At 33.4% G+C, this 21220-nt stretch overlaps 1 protein-coding gene across 1 annotated transcript in view; it reads left to right on the top strand.

Annotated features, from left to right (window-relative positions):
- LOC126738327 (uncharacterized) overlaps positions 1-21220 on the top strand; it is a 250508-nt gene that overhangs the window by 225381 nt on the left and 3907 nt on the right. Inside the window, exon 4 of the mRNA XM_050443599.1 lies at positions 18065-18190. Coding sequence (XP_050299556.1) covers positions 18065-18190 — 126 coding nt within the window. The remainder of the gene's footprint in view (positions 1-18064; positions 18191-21220) is intronic.

Raw genomic sequence — 21220 nt, 5'->3', positions numbered from 1 at the left:
CTCAGATATGCTTAACCTCAAGAAGGTAAAGCTTGGTAGCTTTGACACACACTCCTCACAGGTATGCTGCTAAAATACTTCTATTCAATATGATTTATACCTATATTGGATTCCAAACTTTACATTTTTCTGGGGCCCTGGTCTCCTAAGATCCTTCAATAGGTGATCATTTAGTACACCAGGACGCAGAAAGTTGAGTGTAACTGGATAGAGTCCAACGCCTCACATGCCCAAGCATCGCAAAAACTGTGTTGAATCGTCCGCTCCTGTAACTTGGGATACAGTACATCCGTTGTAAAAATATCATAAAATTTCTTAGACCAGAGCATCTCATTAGCATTTCAAGGGTTATTAGCCTCTGGTAACATTCAATGGGGTATGACGGGTCCATGGAGAAAACAGTGGACTCCTTTATCTCTTTTGGCTCTTTACTTTAATGGAGCTCACCTTAATATATGTGATATTTTTTTAATACTGCGACAAAATTCAGGAGCCTATTCCTTGGACGAAATCAAGCAAAAAAGTTCCTGTGAACATATGTCCTAAACGTCTACACTACAGTTTGATAAAGATGAAAAAACAAACTTAATTTTTTCGATAAATTTGATAGCCCTGTATTATATAGTGTTTCTCTGAAAATTGGCTCGCAGTTAATATCTATTAAACTCTTTAAGATAAACAAATGAAATTTGGTATATCGATGGAATTCTTATAAAAGCATCTTTTGACATATTTAGTTGTTTTTCGCCACTTCCAGTTTAACAGGAAGTGACACTAACTTTCTTATTTTAAATAGGACACTTCCACAAATTTGATTCATGTATACATGTATTTGAGATATTTATTCGAATGGTTTACTGCAAAATTTTAAAGAAATTCCGAAAATAGACTTATAAAGCTAATACTTGGTTAAGATAATAAGATTCCGCCCCTGAATTTTGTCGCAATATTTAAAAACACCCTGTATATTTCTTTCGTTATTCAGCTTTTATTACTACTACACAAATCAATAAAGGTTAAGATTCTTTAAACAAAATGTTTCTATAGAATAAGTTTTTTTTAATTTTTAAATTGTTTATTACTCCCCAGTGTTTTTCCAGCTGCTTTCATGTCCTTTGATGTAAAATCAATGCGATACGGTCAATTGAACTTTGAAATTGATCCCAAATAAATATATTTTATTTTTAAAAGCTCAAACGAAATTTAAATAAAAATAACCCGGTTCGAATATCGTTTTTTGTTACAGAACAATTAAGTTGAAAGTTGTCCATACTGGAAATAAACACGTTTCATATGGGGCCATGTGAATATACCAATTTAATGAGAAAAAAGAATTAAATATTAAAAGTCATAACAAACTACTAGTAGGCTATGTAATGAAAAGAAATCCATTATTATAACACTTAAGACAGCTGATATAGCTTGAACACCTTAATACGTACTTTCTTAGAACTTGTCTCATATAAATAAGATCAATAATTATAGTCAATAAAACATCTTATGCCTTTTTAATCATAAAGCGTTGACGCACAAAATCTTCTTCTTCGTTAGATAAACTACTAAGTATATCTACCTCCAGTTCTCGCCTGCCTGATATATTTCCGACATTTTAGAAATTCTACACCAGTCGAAGGCGCCTTTCAACCACGCCTTTAAAAGGCGATTTATTTTAAGAATGTACCCGGATTTTAAAAGTTGACGTCGTAAATCCGGAGGGTTTATGTCGTTATCCTTCGACTCGAGACGTCTTGTCCGATGCCAACTCTCATAATCTCGTGATGGTTATTAATTGCGCCCCCTCTCCCTCCGATCCAAACTAGAATATTTCCATGTTTTACGATCCACGTTTTTTTGGTATATGGCATTAGCTTTATTGGGAATTCAAGTTGAGGTTTTATCACTTTCAAGTACTTGAAACGTCAAGGAAGTTTTTATAGTTACGAACGAAATGCATATTAGTTCAAAAAATTTAAAAGACGGTTTTCAATTTGGTAAATTTGTTGCAATTTGATCCTAGTTTTATAACAATTTAAAAAATCATAATTTTTATGAATAAAATTAAAATATCTTGACGTCCCTCTACTAGGCAATCACTACTAAGATAAATAGGGCCACGCCTACAATCCAAAACACTTGAAAAGCAGTGTCGTGATAACTCGGTCATTGCTAGATCATTGAGCCATTAAAATCCTTTAACTCCTGTAGCTTCTTTAAATTCTTAAATGGCGTTGGACGTTACTCCCATTTACTCCTCACACGATTTGGATTAGAATTACTTGACAGTATTTAACATAAAAGCTGTATAATATGGTCAGGTAATTGAGTCAGATTTTTTTGTTGGTATCTACCTACCATATATATGTTGAATATGTGTTTACACGAAAATTCAATCCGGGTTAGAATAGTGTAGCTAAAACGTATTATCTCGCTGGTATAAACGTGGGTAATTATTGCATTTAAAACAAACATTTAGTGAAAAACGGCTTGCCAAACTGATTTATCGAGATCGGATTTTTGGAAAGGATGATTTAATTATTATAGTGTTCACATAAATATATGTAATATCATTGATTGAATATTTGAGTTATTATAATATTCAAATATTTAATCAACGGTAATATATAGAAAAAGATTCTCTAATAGTTTTTCTTTTACATTTGCCACTGTTTACACGAAAACCTAATGCGTTTTATATATTCCAAGACGTATTATATAGGGTGATAATAAGGTATGTATGTACAATAAATTTTACAGGCGGTTCTTTGAGTAATTTTGCAACGGCTTCGTTTACAAGTTATAAAGAGTTAAACTTAAGTTAACAAATTATTTTTTCTTGAATATTTTAAATATCCTGTATCCAATTTTGTTGTACGTAAACGACTGTTTCGACTAGAAAAATGCAGGCCCTTGACTTTTATAGATTTTTTTAATTAATAATAATAACAATAATAATAATAATAACGTTCATTAATCCGCATGTACATATGTTTACAAAGCTGTAAAAAAAAACATCATTGTAACAAGAAATGGCAGACAAAAGGAGCTTAGATTTCATGCATTTTCGGAAGCCGTTTGTCGTTAGCGAAAGATCAGTAATATATTTATTTACTACAGATGCAATATTATAAGAAAATGATCGTTTAAAAATTTCTTTTCGATGTCGTGGAATATCTAAACGCCATCTATTCGAACATTAGCCTGATGATGAATATCAGCTCTAAATACCACCCTATCCAAAAGATATTGTTGGCACCTCATCTTAAGAGTATTGTAGCAAAATACGACATAATGTAACTCTCTCCTTGATGACATATTAAGCCACTCAAGATCTTTTAACTTGTGCGACACTCCATATGGCCTGCGAATAACAAAAATAAACCTTATACATGCATTTTGCAACCTTTGTATGCGCTTTTTATCTCTGTTGTCTAAACAAGGGCCATATACAGTATCACAAAAGTCAAAATGAGAAAGAATGAGAGAGTCGCACAGCATTCGCTTAATATCTACGTTAAACTCATGGCGCTGCGGATATAAAGTTTTCAACATTGAATAGGCTTTCCGCAATTTTGATGTCACATGATATGATAATCTTAATTCTACATCAATGTACAAACAGAGATTTTTGCAAATATCGTCAAATACGATAGGCTCGTTATTAATTTGTACCTTTAAATTTTCCAATAGGTACTGTCTTAAATTTAGTTTAGTGAACAACATCGCAACAGATATCTTAGGGTTTAATACAGTTAATGTCCAAGCCATGTTTTACAGATAAATTATATAGACTTGACAAGTCTTCATTTAAACAGTCACCAGCATTGCCCGGATTTGACGAATTAAAAAACAGTATCAACTGAGTATCATCAGCATAATTATGATGTTTAGTATACTATAAACATTTAAACAAAACGCACGTATAGATAAAAAAAAGAAGAGGACCAAGAACACTGCCTTGAGGACCTCCCATAACTACAGCCATGTCTTCCCAAAAATTGTCATTTAAACAAACTCTTTGGTTTCGAAGTGTGATAAAGCTTTCCATGAGTTTCATTGCAGCATTAGAAAATCCTACAAAACCAAGTATCGACAATAAAAGCTCGTGGTTAAGTATATCGAAAGCTTTGCTATAATCTAGCATCACTAGTACAACGGATTCGTTTTCATCTAAAGATCGAATAATATCCGTCACATCGCATAAAGCGGTCGCACAGCTATGATTGGAACGGAATCCAGACTGCTTCAAAGCAAGGATAGAATTTCTGTTTAAAAACAAGCAAATTTGTTTCTCAAGACATTTCTCTAGAATCTTCGAGAAGATAGGCAAAATCGAAATTGAACGTAAGTCGCTAAATTCTTTTGGATTTTTTACTTTGGGCAATGGAAGTATATTAGCTAGTTTCCAACTGGTCGGAAATATATTTGATGTTATGCATAAATTTATCAAATGAGTAATATGCGGTATTATAAATGGACAAAGCAATATAAGCTCCAAGTTTAAATTATCACGACCAATTGCTTTTGACTTAAATTTTCCTAAAATTTTCATGACGGTATTTTAGGACTGAACATTAAACTTAAATGAATTATGCGTTAGCCTATTGGTACGGTAATAATTAAGAAGCCCTGTATCGATGTTAAGTGGCTTGGCAGAAATATTGGAAAAATGTGAATTCTCAGGTAATGTAGAGTTTTTGGACTTACAAATTCCTATTTTCCTCATTAAATTCCACTTTTCCTTGGTATTACTATGTTTTAGATCATGGTTAAGAAAAGCCTTTTTTTCAGCACGAATAGCAGAAGTGGTATAATTTCTAAGTTGTTTGTAATGCGACGAGTGATCATTATTTTTTTGTCTGTCGAAACCTATTTAAAGCTTTATTTCGTATTTTAATCATTAGCCGAATATTCTCAGTTATCCACGGTGCACAGGGTTTCTTTTTACCTTTGATGGTTCTTGTTGGTGGATGACGGTTAAAAAGATAATAAGACCTTTTATGTAAACCAATGAGAAATAAAGCGTCTTTACCTCTTCGATTTGTTTTCCGATCTTAATTAGTATTTGAGAAAAAAAATTAAATGAACTGAATTGCATATTTCTAGATAACAAAAAAAACATTCAAGAAGTTTCTTTTGAAAATTTTTGTCGTTTATATTTTTTTATTTACCGTCACGTAACAGCTTAATAGATTATACATAAATTTTATAGCGGATTCAGAGGTACTGGAAGCTTGGACAGTTTGACGCATAGAAGGAAGGCGTTGATCCTGACTCTGATTTATAACATCAATGCTCTTTCTAAATATTCGAATACACTAAAAATCTACTCGAAAGGCATATGCGAACGTCTAATGAATCTGGAAATGCCTAGAACGTTGCTTTATGGCGAAGCGCAAGTCTGTGGAAACAACTCCCAAAGCACGTCTTTCCCGAAGATTATAACTTCAACTTTAAGAAGGATATCCACGGACACCTTTATAGCACTGGCGCTACTTGTGATACTCGGGTACCAGAGAGTTTGCTCTTTTGTGCCAGTGTAATCCATAAAAAAACACTAACTTAAATGGCATTACATTATGACCTACACTAAGTGGTTTTTTACTTAAGGAATTACGATAACGGTTTTTACTTAATTATCTTTACATGGTCACAAAACATAAACATTAACAGGTTATTATTGTAATTAAAAATGAAACGAATTAAATTGCTTTTAATAAATTAAAACCAATTAATTGAATATAAACATAATGCATCACTTTTAACATTAGAATAAACCTTTTATTTAGGTAGAAAAAACATCCAAGTCGTCAAAACTTTTCAATATAAATAATTGTAACATTTAGTAAACAACTTTACAACTTGACTGGCAACCTATTCGTTGACAGTTATCGCTAGTGTTATTTGTTGTTGTTAGTAATAATGAAATGAATAATATGCATTTTTGTTATGTAATGGCTCAGGGAAACGCCAACGCTACAAGACGCATTTATGAAGAAAGGGTTTCGCAGCGTATAATATCTAAATAAAGAACTTTTGAATCCATATTGAATAAGATCGATGGTTGTCATCGGTTCGTTGTGGCGTTAACTTTACAGTGTTACTAAGAGTTTTCAGACGGTAGCTTAGAATTATTGGAGGCTTGGGATTGTTCTTGTTTTGGGAAGGTTCACTTATGACTGGCTATTACAGAATCTAAACTAAATTCTTCTTCTTCTTCTTTCAGAAACCCTTCACAGTCCACTCCTGGACATAGGTCTCCCCTATATTCTTCCATGTTTCTTTGTTCTGTGCCAGTTGGTGCCATCTGTTGCCCACTTTGTTTTTGACATCATCGAGCCAGCGTAACTGTGGTCTGCCCACGCTGCGTTTATGTATGCGAGGTCTCCATTGAACGAAGTGTCTTGACCATCTCAAGTCGTCCTGTCGGGCGACGTGTCCTACCCAGCTCCTGTGTTATGACGTCTTCAACTTTAGTTCTTTGTCTAATACTCTCATTTGTGATATGGTCTCTCAGGCTTATTCCTAGCATCATCCGCTCTTTGGGTGGTCCTAAGCTTGTTAGCTGATTTAACAGTGAGTGTCATGATTTCCATTCCGTAAGTCATCACGGGCAGTAAGCAGGCATTGAAGACCTTTCTTTTCAAATTAATTGGAATAGTTTCATTTCTCAAGACGTGTGACAGTTTACCCGTGGCTACCCATGTCAAACGAACACGTCTGTTTATTTCGGCAGTATGATTTTCTTTGCCCAATTTGATGCAATGTCCCAAATATACATATTCTTCGACGTTGTCAATAATTCGGTCTTCTATATGTACTTGAATATTGTCAGATGACATGACTTTTGTTTTATTTAAATTCATGGTTAAACCTATTCTTTTCGATTCTCTTTGAAGTTCTGCCAACATCTCCTGTAGTTCTATTATATTCTGGTTAAAGAGTACTATATCATCCGCAAAGCGTAAATGGCTCAGATGTTTGCCGTCGATTTTGATGCCTCTCTCGTTCCAGTCCAGAGTTTTAAAAACGTCTTCCAGTGCCAGTGTAAACAGCTTTGGGGAGATGGTGTCCCCTTGTCTTACTCCTCTTTTTATTTGAATTTTGTTTGTTTCTATCTCTGCCGAGATTTTAACGGTAATTGTCGCATTTTCCTATATGTGTTTGAGAAGCTGCTTGTATCGAGAGTCGATTCTTGCATTGTTCATGGCCTTAAAAATAGCCCACAACTCTACGGAGTCAAAAGCTTTGTTAAAGTCAACAAATGCGAGGTGTAGTGGTTCATTGTACTCGTTGCATTATAGTGCGAACGGATTGTATGTGTTCTATTGTGCTATAACCTTTTCGGAAGCCAGCTTGTTCCGGGGGCTGATAGGCATCTAGTTTAGCTCTAAGCCTATTTGTTACTATCTTTGTCAGAAGTTTGTACGGGTGGGGGCGTAAGCTAATAAGTCGATAGTTGTTGATTCTCAACCTATCTCCTTTTTTGTACTGTAAAATCACCTGGGTCTTTTGCCATGCTTGGGGTATCACGCCTTCTGTCATACATTTATTAAGAAGAATTGTCATTGCTTCTACAGTAGTTCTTCCCCAAAGTTTTATCATTTCAGCTGTAATTCCATCTTCCCCTGGTGCTTTACCGTTTTTCATTTGAAACAATGCTAGTTCTACTTCTTCTCTGGCGATGTGGCGCAGGAAAAAGATGGCGCTGTATAGTTAATCGGTTGCGTTCAGGACCGCTCCTCAAATAATTCTAAAATATATTGTCCCTAAGTTTTTAAAATTATTCCTCTGCATCGCAAAGTAAACTTTAAGGTTTACTTTATCCAGTGGTTGTGAAGTTTTCAGTAAAAGTTGCTAAGTTGGTGCTGAATTTAAGCTTGTCAAAACTACAAATATGGGTCTGTCATCGGCCGATCTTCGGGAGATTAAATCGACGATTATGGCCACCTTCAATGACAAATTTCTCCAAGAGATAGCTGACAAGGTGGCTAGGATCATTGAGAACAAATTCGAAGAAAGATTTAAGGTGCAGAATGACAGAATAACATCCCTGGAAGCAAAACTTAAAAATCTAGAAGGGGAATATCAACAAGTAAAAGACAACATGGATTCCCAAGAACAGTCTCTGCGCAGTCTCAACATACGTATTTTTGGTGTTAAAGCTCAAGAAAGCGAAGATGTACGTGCTACAGTTCAAGACCTCTTTACTAAAAAATTAAAATGTAATATTCAGAATTCCGACATCAAAAAATGCTATCGCGTACCATTTAAAAACCTTAACGATAGACCACCGGCGATCTTAGTTCAGTTCACAAATGACGCTGCGCGTGTGTCCATTTTCAAATCGCGTAAATATTTAAATAAAAGTGGTATCCAAATTAAGGAAGACCTTACAAGGCTCCGTTTAGCCTTGTTAAATAATGCAGTAAATCAATTCGGGAAAACAAATGTATGGACCCTTAATGGGAACATTAAGAACATTAATGGCACAGAATTAGCAACGAAATAGAATTATCCGGATTAAAAAATAGTGAATAAAGCGATTGTGTTTAACACCGAATTGTAAGTACTTTTTGATGTGTTTTCTTTTATTGTCATTTGCACACTATATTTCTGAAGAAAAAAAGAAATGAATGAATAAACAAGAACATAATTTTTGTAATTAGGATTAGGTAAGGGTAGGAAAAGTTAGATTTTTTCTGCTGTTTTTCAATATGTTAAATACATATTTAAAATATTCTGTGGGGTTGTTTTGGTGTTATTATAATTTCGTTTTTAATATTTGGGTTGGTCTACTAGGATAATTTTCTTTCTTTTAAACTGTTGTTAAAAGGTATTGCCATTTCAATGGGTATGAATTTATATATCTGGAGTGGTTGTATATATGCGTACCGGTGCTTTGCTGTGTTATTGTTTTGAAGATGCAGGGTTTTATATTAATTGGTTATGGCAGGATTGGTGCTGCAGTTGTGGTCGGGGGAGCTTGGGGAGGGGTACGGGGGGCTAAAACTAAAATTAATTGTATAGATTATGGCTAATGATCTCAGTAGTGTGCGTGTATCGGATAATCAAAATATCATGCAGGATTTGGTAGGTAATTTAATGGGAAACCTATCGGTGGGTCACTTAAATATCAGGTCAATGAATACAGGATTTGACGAATTTTCTTGGTATATGTCACAGTATCCTTTTGATTTTCTTGCCCTTACGGAAACCTGGCTAGATAAAAACTGTGAAACCCAATGTTTCAATTTGCCAGGATATAAGTTAATAAGACAAGACAGAGAGGGCCGTGGTGGAGGAATTGCACTATATATAAAAAATTCTGTAACATTTAACGACTTAAATTTGGCTTTTAATAATTTGGAAGTATTGGGCATATCATTCTCAATTAAAAAACGATCTTTCGCCCTTATTACGATATATCGTGCACCTGCCAATAGCATACCAGCTTTTTTAGATAACTTGGAGGATCTTTTTAGGTTAACGTTAAGTTTCGATTACGTAATTATAACAGGCGACTTCAATATTGATTTTTTAAAACAAAATACATATTCAAATAGATTAAAATTTATTTTAGAATATTTCAATGTTTCACAGCGTATTACAGAACCAACAAGAATTAACATGAACACTGGTGATGGTACCCTTATTGATTATATAATTTGCAGTAATGATTTGGTGTCATTAAACTCAGAGTCTCTTGCCATAGCAGAAACAATCACGGATCATAATCTGATTTATTCAATATTTCAATATGATAACATAAAGGTTAAAAAAAAATCCATGACTTTCAGAGTTTATAACAACATAAATATGGAAAATTTTATAAACGATGGTTTGCTTATAAATTGGGATCAGATGTACCGCCTTATAGATATTAATGACAAAGTGCAGTTTTATAATGAACATATTTTACAGCTTTTAAATACACATGCTCCGACTAAAAATAAAATTATTAAAGAGAAAATATACTGTCCATGGATAACCGAAAATATAAAAACTCTTATCAAATTACGTGATCGTGCTCATAAAAAATATCTGAAAAGTAAATCTCAGCCTCATTTTGAATATTATAAACAGCTAAGAAACTACACAAAACATGCTATAATACGAGAAAAAATAACATTTTTTAATCAACTATCAAACAAAAAAGGACAAGAATTTTGGAGAATAGCAGATAAACTATTCTTAACTAAAGGAAAAAGATATCAAAACGAGCTACCTACTAACATATCAAATCCAACAGATATTGGCAATTTTTTTAATACTGTTTCCACCCTACCTGATACTACAAGTAAAGAATGTATTGAATTTTATCAAAATAATACCATAAATAATGTAGAACTTAATTTCCAGCTTTTGGACCAAGACAATATGATTAAAATAATCTCGACTATTAAATCAAAATTTTTGAATCGATGGTATTTCTATAAAAGATATAAAATTGTGTTTGCCTTTTTGCTTAAGTCCTTTAATGCATATTATTAACGAATGCATTCTTCAACAAAAGTCTCCAAATGTGTGGAAAAAGGCAATTATTAAACCCATTCCAAAAAATTCAAATCCAAAAGAGCATAAAGATCTCAGACCAATTAGTATTCTACCAGCATCATCTAAAATTCTAGAAAAACATATTTTTAATCAAATTTCAAATTTTGTTGATAAACATAAAATTATCCCCGATTGTCAATCCGGTTTCAGAAAAAACTTTAGCACGTCTACAAGTTTGGTGGGTATTTTAAATGATATTAGGGTAAATGAGAGAACATGTATGGCCTTATTGGACTTTAGTAGGGCTTTTGACACGATTAACCATGAAATGTTATTGGCAAAATTAAAATATATTGGTATTTCAGAGAGCGGTGTAAATTTTTTCAAGGATTATTTGCGTAATAGAGACAGTTGTGTTATGGTGGTTCGGCAGTCTGAAAAGCATTACTCAGAATTTACACCTTTTAACCAGGGAGTACCTCAAGGCTCTATAGTATCGCCGTTACTTTTCTCTATTTACGTGGCTGATATGTACAAAGTAATAAAACACGCCACTTTGCAACAATATGCCGATGATTCCCAAGTTTATATTCGAATTCACCTTAATAATATAAATCTATTCTATCAAAATTTTAATAGTGATTTAATTAGTCTACATAAATACGCAGAAAATCATAATCTTAAGCTTAATGCCACAAAATCTAAAATTCTTATTATGTGCTCCAACTTTAATATAAGGCAAAGGCTCGAACACAACTTATCCTTAAATCCTATATCTATTGATAATACTTCAATTCCTGTTGTTTCCGAGGCAAAAAATTTAGGCGTTATATTTGACAGCTCTCTCTCTTTTGAATTACACATAAAAAATAAAACGAAAACTGCTTATTTACGTTTAAAAAAACTTTTTAAGTTTAAGCGAAATTTATCGGCAAAACAAAAGTACTTATTGTGCGATAGTCTTATTTTGTCATTGTTTGATTATGGTGACGTAGTCTATGGAAATTCTTTATCTTCACAAAATAAAAAAATTATGCAAAAAGTCCAAAATTCCTGTATGAGATTCTGTTATAGTATCCCCTACAGAAACCATATATCGCCTTATCTCAATAATAATAAAATATTAAATATGAACAATAGAAGAAAGCTACATATGTATAATTTTGTATATCGCATAGTAAATAATAATCAACCATTTAATTTAAGAAGTCAGTTTCAAGAATTCGAACATGCGCATGCCACACGAAATAACGTTTTTATCGTACCATTGCATAGAAGCGCAGCATTTCAACGTTCTTTTAAGTATGTAGCTGTTCAAATGTGGAATGGCTTAAACAATGACATAAAGCAAATGCCCTTGGGAGCTTTCTCTGGTCAAATAAAATCTAAACTACTTATGGAACAAATAATTGGCAATTAATTCAAGTAGGGTGATATATAAAATGTGATAATGCGTATAATAACATAATACAAGAAATAGTAACATGTAACAGAAGATATACATGTGTATATAATATGCTAATTTTCAGTGGAATGTTCGGAGATTATATTTTAAAATCCCGTTTTTAGTTTTATTCTTTCTTTTTCCGTAACATACATACGTATATTTTTTAATAGCCTAGGCCGATGCACGCATCTTGGGGTTATTTTTTTGGGGTCTTTTTTCGCCTCGTCTGTCCTCTCTCCTTGCGCTCGTCCGTTGTCACACTGCCGCTGCCTGTCTTAAAATCTTAGGTTAATTAATTCTATATCTTACTTTGCATTCCTATATAAAAACGTTATTTTTATTTTTGTAAAATTGTTTCTGTAAATTGTAAAGGGCTTTTTCATCCCTTCTTTGCTTGTGCTAACTAGGGAAAACGGTTTTATAATCGAGAGAATAGTCCTATTTGTCAATGTAATTTTTTTTTTCTTTGTAATTTTTATTGACCTATAAAACTGTACATTTTGACAAATAAACCATTTTTGATTTGATTTTTGATTTGATTTGATTTGATTTGATGTCAGGAAGATCTTCGGAGCCTACATTGAGAATCGTTTCATCAACTCCGATTGCTTGTTCTGGGTTGTCTTCTGTGTACAGTGTGCTGTAGAAATTTTCCACGATATCCATTAAATGTTTACTGTCCTCTTTGAAACATCAAAATTGTTTGCGTCCCTTAGTTGATGTATTTGGAGGCGTCCATCATTGATACGTGTTTTAAGTACTTTCATGTTTTTGTTGTTTTCGATGGTCGTTGTTATCATTTCTGTGTTGTATTGCCTTAAATCTTCCCTTGTTTTCTTTGTTATCAATCTGTTAATTTCGTTGTATTCATGAGTCCCTTTCTCCAAGTTTCTTCTCTTCGCCATGAGTTCTCTAGTTTCCTTTTTTATTTTTGAATTATTTTTCTTGGTAGTCGCACATATCTTTTTGTCTGTCGTTCTAATTTCAGTACTTATTCTGTTTTCTAGGTCGTTTATATTCAAGCTGTTCAGTGCTTCTTTATTAGACAATTTCTTGTTGAGTTCAGCTTGGAATTTTTGGCGGTTTTCTTGGATTGTTTTTGATGTGGGAAATGGTTGTATTTTGATTAGCTTATTTCGTTCACTCTTCACATTTATTTCTATTTTAGCTCTTACCAACCTGATATGATCGCTACCAGTATCAAAGCGATTTAGGGCCGAAACGTCTTTTATAGTAAGCTTTTTATTGTGTTTTTGAAGGTGGTAGACAATGGTACAGTGAAAACATCTTGTCGGACTTGCATTGTCTTATTTATTTAAAGTAACACGACGTTTCGGTTGGTAAGTATCTCCAACCGTTATCAAGTGTAAACTCCAGTGTAAAAACCAGTTTACACTTGATAACGGTTGGAGATACTTACCAACCGAAACGTCGTGTTACTTTAAATAAATAAGACAATGCAAGTCCGACAAGATGTTTTCAAGCTTTTTATTGGTTAGTACGTAGTCGATCTCGTTTTTCGTATTTGAGTTCGGGCTTCTCCATGTCCAACGTCTCTTTTCTGATTTTTTGAAGAAGGAGTTCATACAGTACATACTTTCTTTTTGGAGATAATTGATCAGTCTTTCTCCTCGTTCGTTGATACAACCCAGTCCGAATTTACCCACATATTGATTTCCGTTTCCCGCTGGTACTCCTAGTTTAGCATTGAAATCGCCAATAATGTATTTGTAGTGTGCTGTTTCTATTATCAGCGCTTGTGAAATGTCATCGTAGAATCTCTCTATCTCATCATCGGGTGCAGAGCTTGTAGGGGCATATACTTGAATTATTTGGACGCTATATCTTTTCGATATCTTCAATACTATGTAAATGACTCTACTCGATATGGATTTCATCTTAGTAACTAGCCGCTTTATACTCTTATGAATCATTATCGCTGTTCCGCCAATGTGTGTATTTTCCTCTCTGTTGTTTCGATACAAAAGGTGGCCTGATTTCAGTGTGATGCATTTTTCGTCCGGTAATAAAAACTAAACTTGATTATAACTATTAAATAAGAGAGCGCCACTTAGTTTTTTTTTTTATAAATGAAAGAAAACTAAGAAAAAGACTTGGGATATAGGTTTCATATGTATAGGTAAATGTTAATAATTTATTATGAATTAAAATATGAATAATGTTGATATGATTAAAATAAGGTTGACAAAAGTAACATTTAAATTATGATTTCGCTACTAAGTAGATTTCAGCACTTGAAAAATAAATTGCAATTATTAAACTTTTTTTTTGTATATATTTGTAGTACGCAGGGGAAAGTTCATGAACCTTTTTACCTAAGGCATATCAGCCTTAACCGAGTTATATCTACTTAACTACCAAGAAAGGTACTGAAAAATACTGAACAAAAAATAACTAAAATTATAGATAAGAAATTGACGTATTAAATTATGATATTGATTAAATATTTGTAACGTTAAATTGAAATAAAAGGTATATTAATAAAAATTTAAATAAGTGAGACAAATCTATGGTTAGTAATATTTAAATAAATGGAATAAACTGGCCTGTATCCGGACTGGGAATCTCTAATACTAGCTCTAACTCTGGTTCCAGCTCCACCGCATTCAGCAATTTCCCGGGGAAATCAAAAGCCTGCAGCCATCAACAATTGAGGAAGAATAAAGAGAAAAACGGAAAAGTAAAACCCTAAAGCAACGGTTGCCATTGTATTTACTTTCCATAAAAAATGAATGGCGTTAAAAATGTGACACACTCACCTTGCTAAGTTTCATTCTCTATCCATCAAAATCTTGGGCATCCTGCACCAGAATAATGAATTAAACGGTTCCCTAAAGGAACAAGATTAAGGACTATAAATTACAAACCATATTGACCACTTCCTGCTTAACAAACTTCGGTAATAAAAAGCTGGCCTTTTACGTGCGCTCCTACCTGCAATACAAGAACAAGTCGTCGAAAAATGGACCAGTACCGACTAAATCAGTAACGACCCCACCTCTCGCCTGAGCTGTCAATATCAGCCAATCAGAGAAAACATTAATTAAGACCAATCAGAAAAGTGACGGACCGTCAACAGAAAGCATGGATAATTAAACCAGGAGAGTGATGCGTTACAGTAGTAATGTGTCATTGACAGTGTGAATTTAAAGAAATATGAATAAAAGAAGGTGAATGAAATTATTAATGTAATTATTGAAATTAATGAAATATCAAACGCTACATCGTTTCAGAAATTTCAACTTAAAGAAGCTGTTTTACATAAAATTGCTGTTTTAAATAAAAAAGTTCTAATACCAGCACTGGGAAAATATTTCTTTATTATAAATTTTCACAACAATCACATTTGGGCCGAAAATAACCCTCAATTGGAATTATCAGTGACCATCTTATGGGGCCACATTTTTTTCACCTAGACTTAATGAAGAAGAATATCAAAGGTTTTTAAAATTTATTTTACCTGGACTTTTAGAAAAACTTTTAACCATGGAAAGATTTCGTTTGTGGGGCACCACACTATAGTATACTGTCGCGAAAATTTTTAAAAGCAAATTATCTCTATTTGTTGATATCCAAACTCCTATTAAGAGCGAAGAAGATCTCTGAAATAGAATCATGAATTCATATGACATAAACAATACGCCAGTATTTTCAGAAGAGTATGTAATTCAATGAAGAGGCGACTAGATGGTTGTATTGAAACCGAACGGAGCCATTTCCAACAGTTAATTTAGTAAGTCTTGACTTGAAGAACAGGGTTTACTTTTAGGAATGAAATAAGACATCGCTTTGTATGTCAGTGTAATTTTTAAATAAAATCCGCTGAGCGTTTTCGGTTTGTTAGACCATCTTCAAAGCCACTCTGTAACAACAAAGTAACTATTTTATTTAACAATTACTAACTATTTAAATTATATACATATAGTAGGTTTTTAATCCAATAAAAGTACATAATATACAAAAGCTGCATTACGGAAAAAAAATTTAAGTTTTTAAAAGTAGATTTTTAAACATTTTGTTAATTCAGCAGTTGTTTATTATTCATTTTTAATTCGAGAAAAGTTGGAAAGTAGCCCTTGTAAGGTTTATTTCAATGTTGAGGCGATGAGAAGGATTAATTTAAATTTTTCTGGCTTATTTAAAATCTTCTCTTTAATCTCTAGCTATAGGGTTCTTGGCTTTTTGGGTATATGTGACTTCACTATCTTCGTTGGACGAAAAATTGTCCTTTCAAAAATTCACATGTCCAAAAGCGGAATGTTTGTTTATTGATGATATTCTAATTATTAATACAAAAAAAAATTTTTTTTTGTTGTCTAGGGATATGAAAATAGGTGCATTTAATTTTTTTTCTCGAAAACTAAGCAAGGTACATACATAGACATAAAAAGTTTAATAGACCAAAAAGCTTTACTATGATTAGTTTAGCCAAATCGAATAAAAAGAATCTACAAAAGTCAGTGGCGTGCATTTTTCTAGTCAGAAATATTATTAGTTTGGGACGCCACTGAACTTTACCTACACAGTATGAATTTCACCGCAAAATTACGATAAAATTGGTTAAAGAATATTTAATTTATTCACGAAAAAACATTTTTTTCATTTAAGTTCTGTAACGCCCTGTATCTGCGGAAGGCTTTGCGGACATATTTATTTGAACTTTTTTCTTAAAATTACTCAAAGAATCGCCTGTTATTGTACAAGCTTAATTAACACCCTATATAGGCATTTTACTATAACACCCATTTGCTATACGTGTTAAAATTCTAGTATAAGCACAGAATACAAATTTATAGAGAAGTGCGGCTTGCCGTGTTAACGCGAAGAAAATTTGGCCCTCTACTGAAGGTGCAATAATTCGAACTAATTTTGACGTTTGTAAGCCATAACTATTGGCAACCTCTCTAACCAATCAGATTTGAAAGAAGGCTTGGTCAAATTCGGCAACAAATTTGAATATAGCGCGGGAAATTCGAATTCTGAAACGGATCCAACTTAAGAAAACTACTAAATATCACAACCTGCAGGTACATCCAGTCGGTTAAAACAGATTGTCATCGATACTTGTTCTTTCACATTTCCTTTTTATATTTCTTATGTATTCAAAAAATATAAAAAGAATTTGCGTTAAAAGAAACAAATTTCCCACATACAAATCTATTTTAACCAAGAGAACACCAGTTGACTGTGCAATTTATTGTAGTTTTCTAAATTGGGCAAATATGTATAGAAGAAATTTAACTTTTGAAACAAAAGAATTAAAAAACCGTCGTACCATTAAACAATGTTTTCTACTTCAAAAAATGTCCTCAGGTAATATTGATACACATATGTCATATACAAAAAATAATATTTCTTCACTTCTTTTTATAAAAATAAAACACAACTGTATGATTTTATGTACACAAAAATATTGGGTTGGGTTGGGTTGGATTGGGTTGGGATAACGAGGGTTGGGATAAATTGTTTAGTTAGACCGTGGAGCACATGGGGGACGCAAGCCTCGACGTTCTAACTCAAAATAATTTATCTTAACCCAACCCAACCCGTCGTAAGCACATGGGGGGTGCAAGCCCCCCGTATGAAATATTGGAGCAAACGCTGATGATATTAATGGGGAACTAAGGAATAATTAATGGAAAATTAATACGTAGTAGTGTGTAGAAAACTTACCCCATTCCAAATTCTACACTCTTATTCCACAAAAAATATAACTTGAAACAAGAAATTACGGTAAATAGACAGCGATTAATTTCTGGAAATCTTCCTTGACCTTCGAGGCGACGCCTTACCAGAATATAAATTTAAAAAAATCAACGTCACAAACAAAAGAGTCACTAACATCCCTACTGTCAAATTTTCCTATCAGTTTCTCTAATTTCCCAATGTCAAATCACCCTAAAATGGCCGCCGTCCGAAATTCCGTTTTGGCGAATCAAATTTCATGGGGCTGGTATAAGCATGGTTTCTGATCATCATACCAAACATAAGCGCCCTATGTGATGATCTCCCAAAATTTGAGTGATGTTTATTCCATAGCGCTGTTGGCGGATTTCTTATTAAATTTACCTGCCATTAAAACAGGCATTATAATTGTTGTAGTGTTCGCAAGGTCGTACCGCATGGCAGGAACGGGAACGGGGAAGGCGCTGTTCGCTCTCCGAGGAAGCGCGGCAACACCGCATCAAGCAAACGGAAGCGCACCACCGATGGATGAAACGAAATCGGGTAAGAAGAGTTTAAAGATAACAAATAGGGGAAGTCTTTATCTCCTCTCTAAGAAGAGTTTGTCTACTAAAATTAAAGCAATATTTTAGCGAGTAAGCGCCTTAGTCGGTTGCCTTACGATGTCTTAAGTATTACGTCGTCATATTTTTGCGAATGACTTAGGCCCGATTGTACAAGCAGTGGTTCAACTTAAGTTCTACTAAACTGCAGTTCTTCGTTGAACGTAGTTCAGAGAGGTTCGTGTTGTTCCAGTACAAGTATAGTTAAACTAGGTTCTACTAAATTTTAAGTCTGCAATGGCCACATAAAAAAGAAGTTTCATATTCATTAAAATTAATTTTTTTATTTACTTATTTGTTTTTTGTCTGTTGCCGATTATAATCGTAAGACCGTAAATTCCGAAGTGTTGTTTGTTTAAAAGTGCTTTGTGCCGCCTTGCTGCTTACCAAACCGTTTGCGTCTGCTTATCTGACATGGAGAAAAAAATTAGGGCAAGCAATTTCTCTGTGAGAGAAGAAAATGGTCTTCTTGATAACAATAACTGCAAGCGAGAGTGATATCCATAAAATATTAGTGAGCCAACTTACAGGACTAACATCAAAATATGACATTGATCCTATGCAGGTTTTTTAACTTGTTTTAAATCATTTTCATATATCATATCTTATCTTAAATATTTCATATCTTAAATATTGTAAAATTTTTAGAATCAATTGTTGTTCAGATTAAAAGCAAAAATGCTGACGATATTCTATCTAAGATATAAAAGTATTTTTAAAGTCTATATAAATAGTGTAATTGAACTAATACAAATCATTATACTTGTCCGTAACAGATGAAATTTGTTCAGAAATTCTATCTACTATGAATCTTACAGCTTGCTTTTTCAACCTAAATCTTGTCTTAAATTCTTTATCTTTTCAAATAGAATCCATTTTTATATTTATGGTTTGTAAACTAAACCTAGAAACTAATAAATTAGAACCTCACCAAACAGAATAATTATTGAAATGCGGCTGTATTTACATAAATAAAAAATATCAAAATGATATACTAAATAGGTATTAATTTAGTCTCAAAAATTTGCTTGAACTCCCTTTGAACGCTCCAAATTGGACGGTCAAGATGAACCCCAGGTTATCGTTTGAACCAACATTGTACAACGGATTAATTCCGCTGAACCGGAGATCGTTATGAAATGTTGTTGACCGCCCATCATACATCGGGCCTTAATGTCTAACAGCTGTCAGTTTTGACATTGAGCGGTGTTCCAAGGCCGCTAACAAACATATTATATGTGACATACAATGACATATCTTAAAGACGCTTATAAGCGCTTACTCGCTAAAATATGGCTTAAAGACAGATCAGGTGATAATTGTCATTTCACAGCTGTCATTCAGAATTAGCGACAAGCAGCGGGACTCCGTGGATATCAACTCCTTACTTTCAATAGTCGCTATTAATAGTTTTTTTAATAATAGTTTAATAAATTTAATAGTTTAATTTTTAGTGACAGTCGCGTGGGTTTGTTCTCTGTGTCACAATCGGCAGGCGTTCGGATATTCGACCACGAATTTGGTGATTTCTAGGGAAATTTCACTTTTATTTTGGTAATTTATGTATTGGTAATTTTTGGTGGATATGTTGCCCATAACATATGAGCTGCGACAGATGAGGACTTATAAGCAGCAAATTGAGAGAGACATCAGATGAGGGAAGAAAGTAATCCTTTTTCTATCAAGGACACACGATTTAACCAGCTATCTAGAATAAACAAAAAAATGATATGATAAATATATAGAAATTTAGATTTATTTTACTTTTATTTGGTCTTTGGTGTAGTTTAGCAACATGTACCTGACCTAAAACCAAACGTCTCGAAGTATCGCTTCAAAGCGATCAAACAAGTCGCGTGTAGGCGAAATTTGTCGAGCACAGAGTTCGGGACACAGAACACAAATATATAGGACCCGATGCTGACATTGGAGACCGAACAAAAAATGACAAATGAAAGAAAAAAGCTGAATGGCTAACTAATTTGGCAAAATAAGTTTTACTTTATATTAATTATATTTTACTTTATTTTTTTGTTGTAGGAAAGAAATGTAGTTTTTTTTCCTTTATTTTAAATAAGTATATTATGTTACCTATTTTTATAGTTAGTTAAAAAACGATAATGCTTAAAGTTATAAGATTGGGGAATGTAAAACGTATTTTTTCTATTTTATCATCCCTTAGTACATTGATGTATAGTAAATTAGGGAATAGGATTTTTTCATCTTTTTTGTATGTTAATTTTTAAATTATTATCTCTTAATAAGTTTTTTTTAATGAGCATATTTTTGTTTGTCAATTGACCGAAATATCCACCCATTAGGTATATTTTGTAATATCCTTAGAACATTGAATGCCTGGTTGATGGACTTTTATGCGAAAGAAAATGGTCGACCATGAAATCACCAATGAAAGCAAATCGTTGTACCTAACCTAAATGTCGGATTTCGAAGTTGCTAGAGGAAATCCACCAGAAGAACATCTTGGATAAATATTAAATAATAAAGACCCTGACTAACGTAATGAGGACTACCGAATTACACCTGCAGTCAGATGTCATGGTTGAGCGAACAAATAGAACCATTAATTAGTATTTGGTCAAAGTGGAATCTAGGAAGCAAATATACTCAAATACGTTTTTTCATTTGTTCCTGCTGGCTTATCGATTGGCTATCCATAAAACCACAGGACGATCTTTACCTTGAATAGTGATGGAAAGTAAACTTCGTCTCCCATATGATATGGTTGTCCGCCAGAAAATGATGTTGACAGGAAAGACTACATTAGTGAGCTATATAGAAAAAAAGCAACCAGCGATCGGATTAACGACGCATAGGATGTCAACGCCAAAGACCAGAGGTACAACAACGATGACTTGGCTTGGCTCTATGACCCTAAGAGACGGAAGGGTCTGTCACCGAAACTTCACATCAATCAAACATCGTGGGATGAGCCATACAAAGTTCTAGAAGC

The sequence above is a fragment of the Anthonomus grandis genome, chromosome 1, assembly GCF_022605725.1.
Source record: "Anthonomus grandis grandis chromosome 1, icAntGran1.3, whole genome shotgun sequence".
Lineage (NCBI taxonomy): Eukaryota > Metazoa > Arthropoda > Insecta > Coleoptera > Curculionidae > Anthonomus > Anthonomus grandis.
Note: the sequence above shows the minus strand (reverse complement) of the source record. Positions and strands in the feature narration are given on the sequence as shown.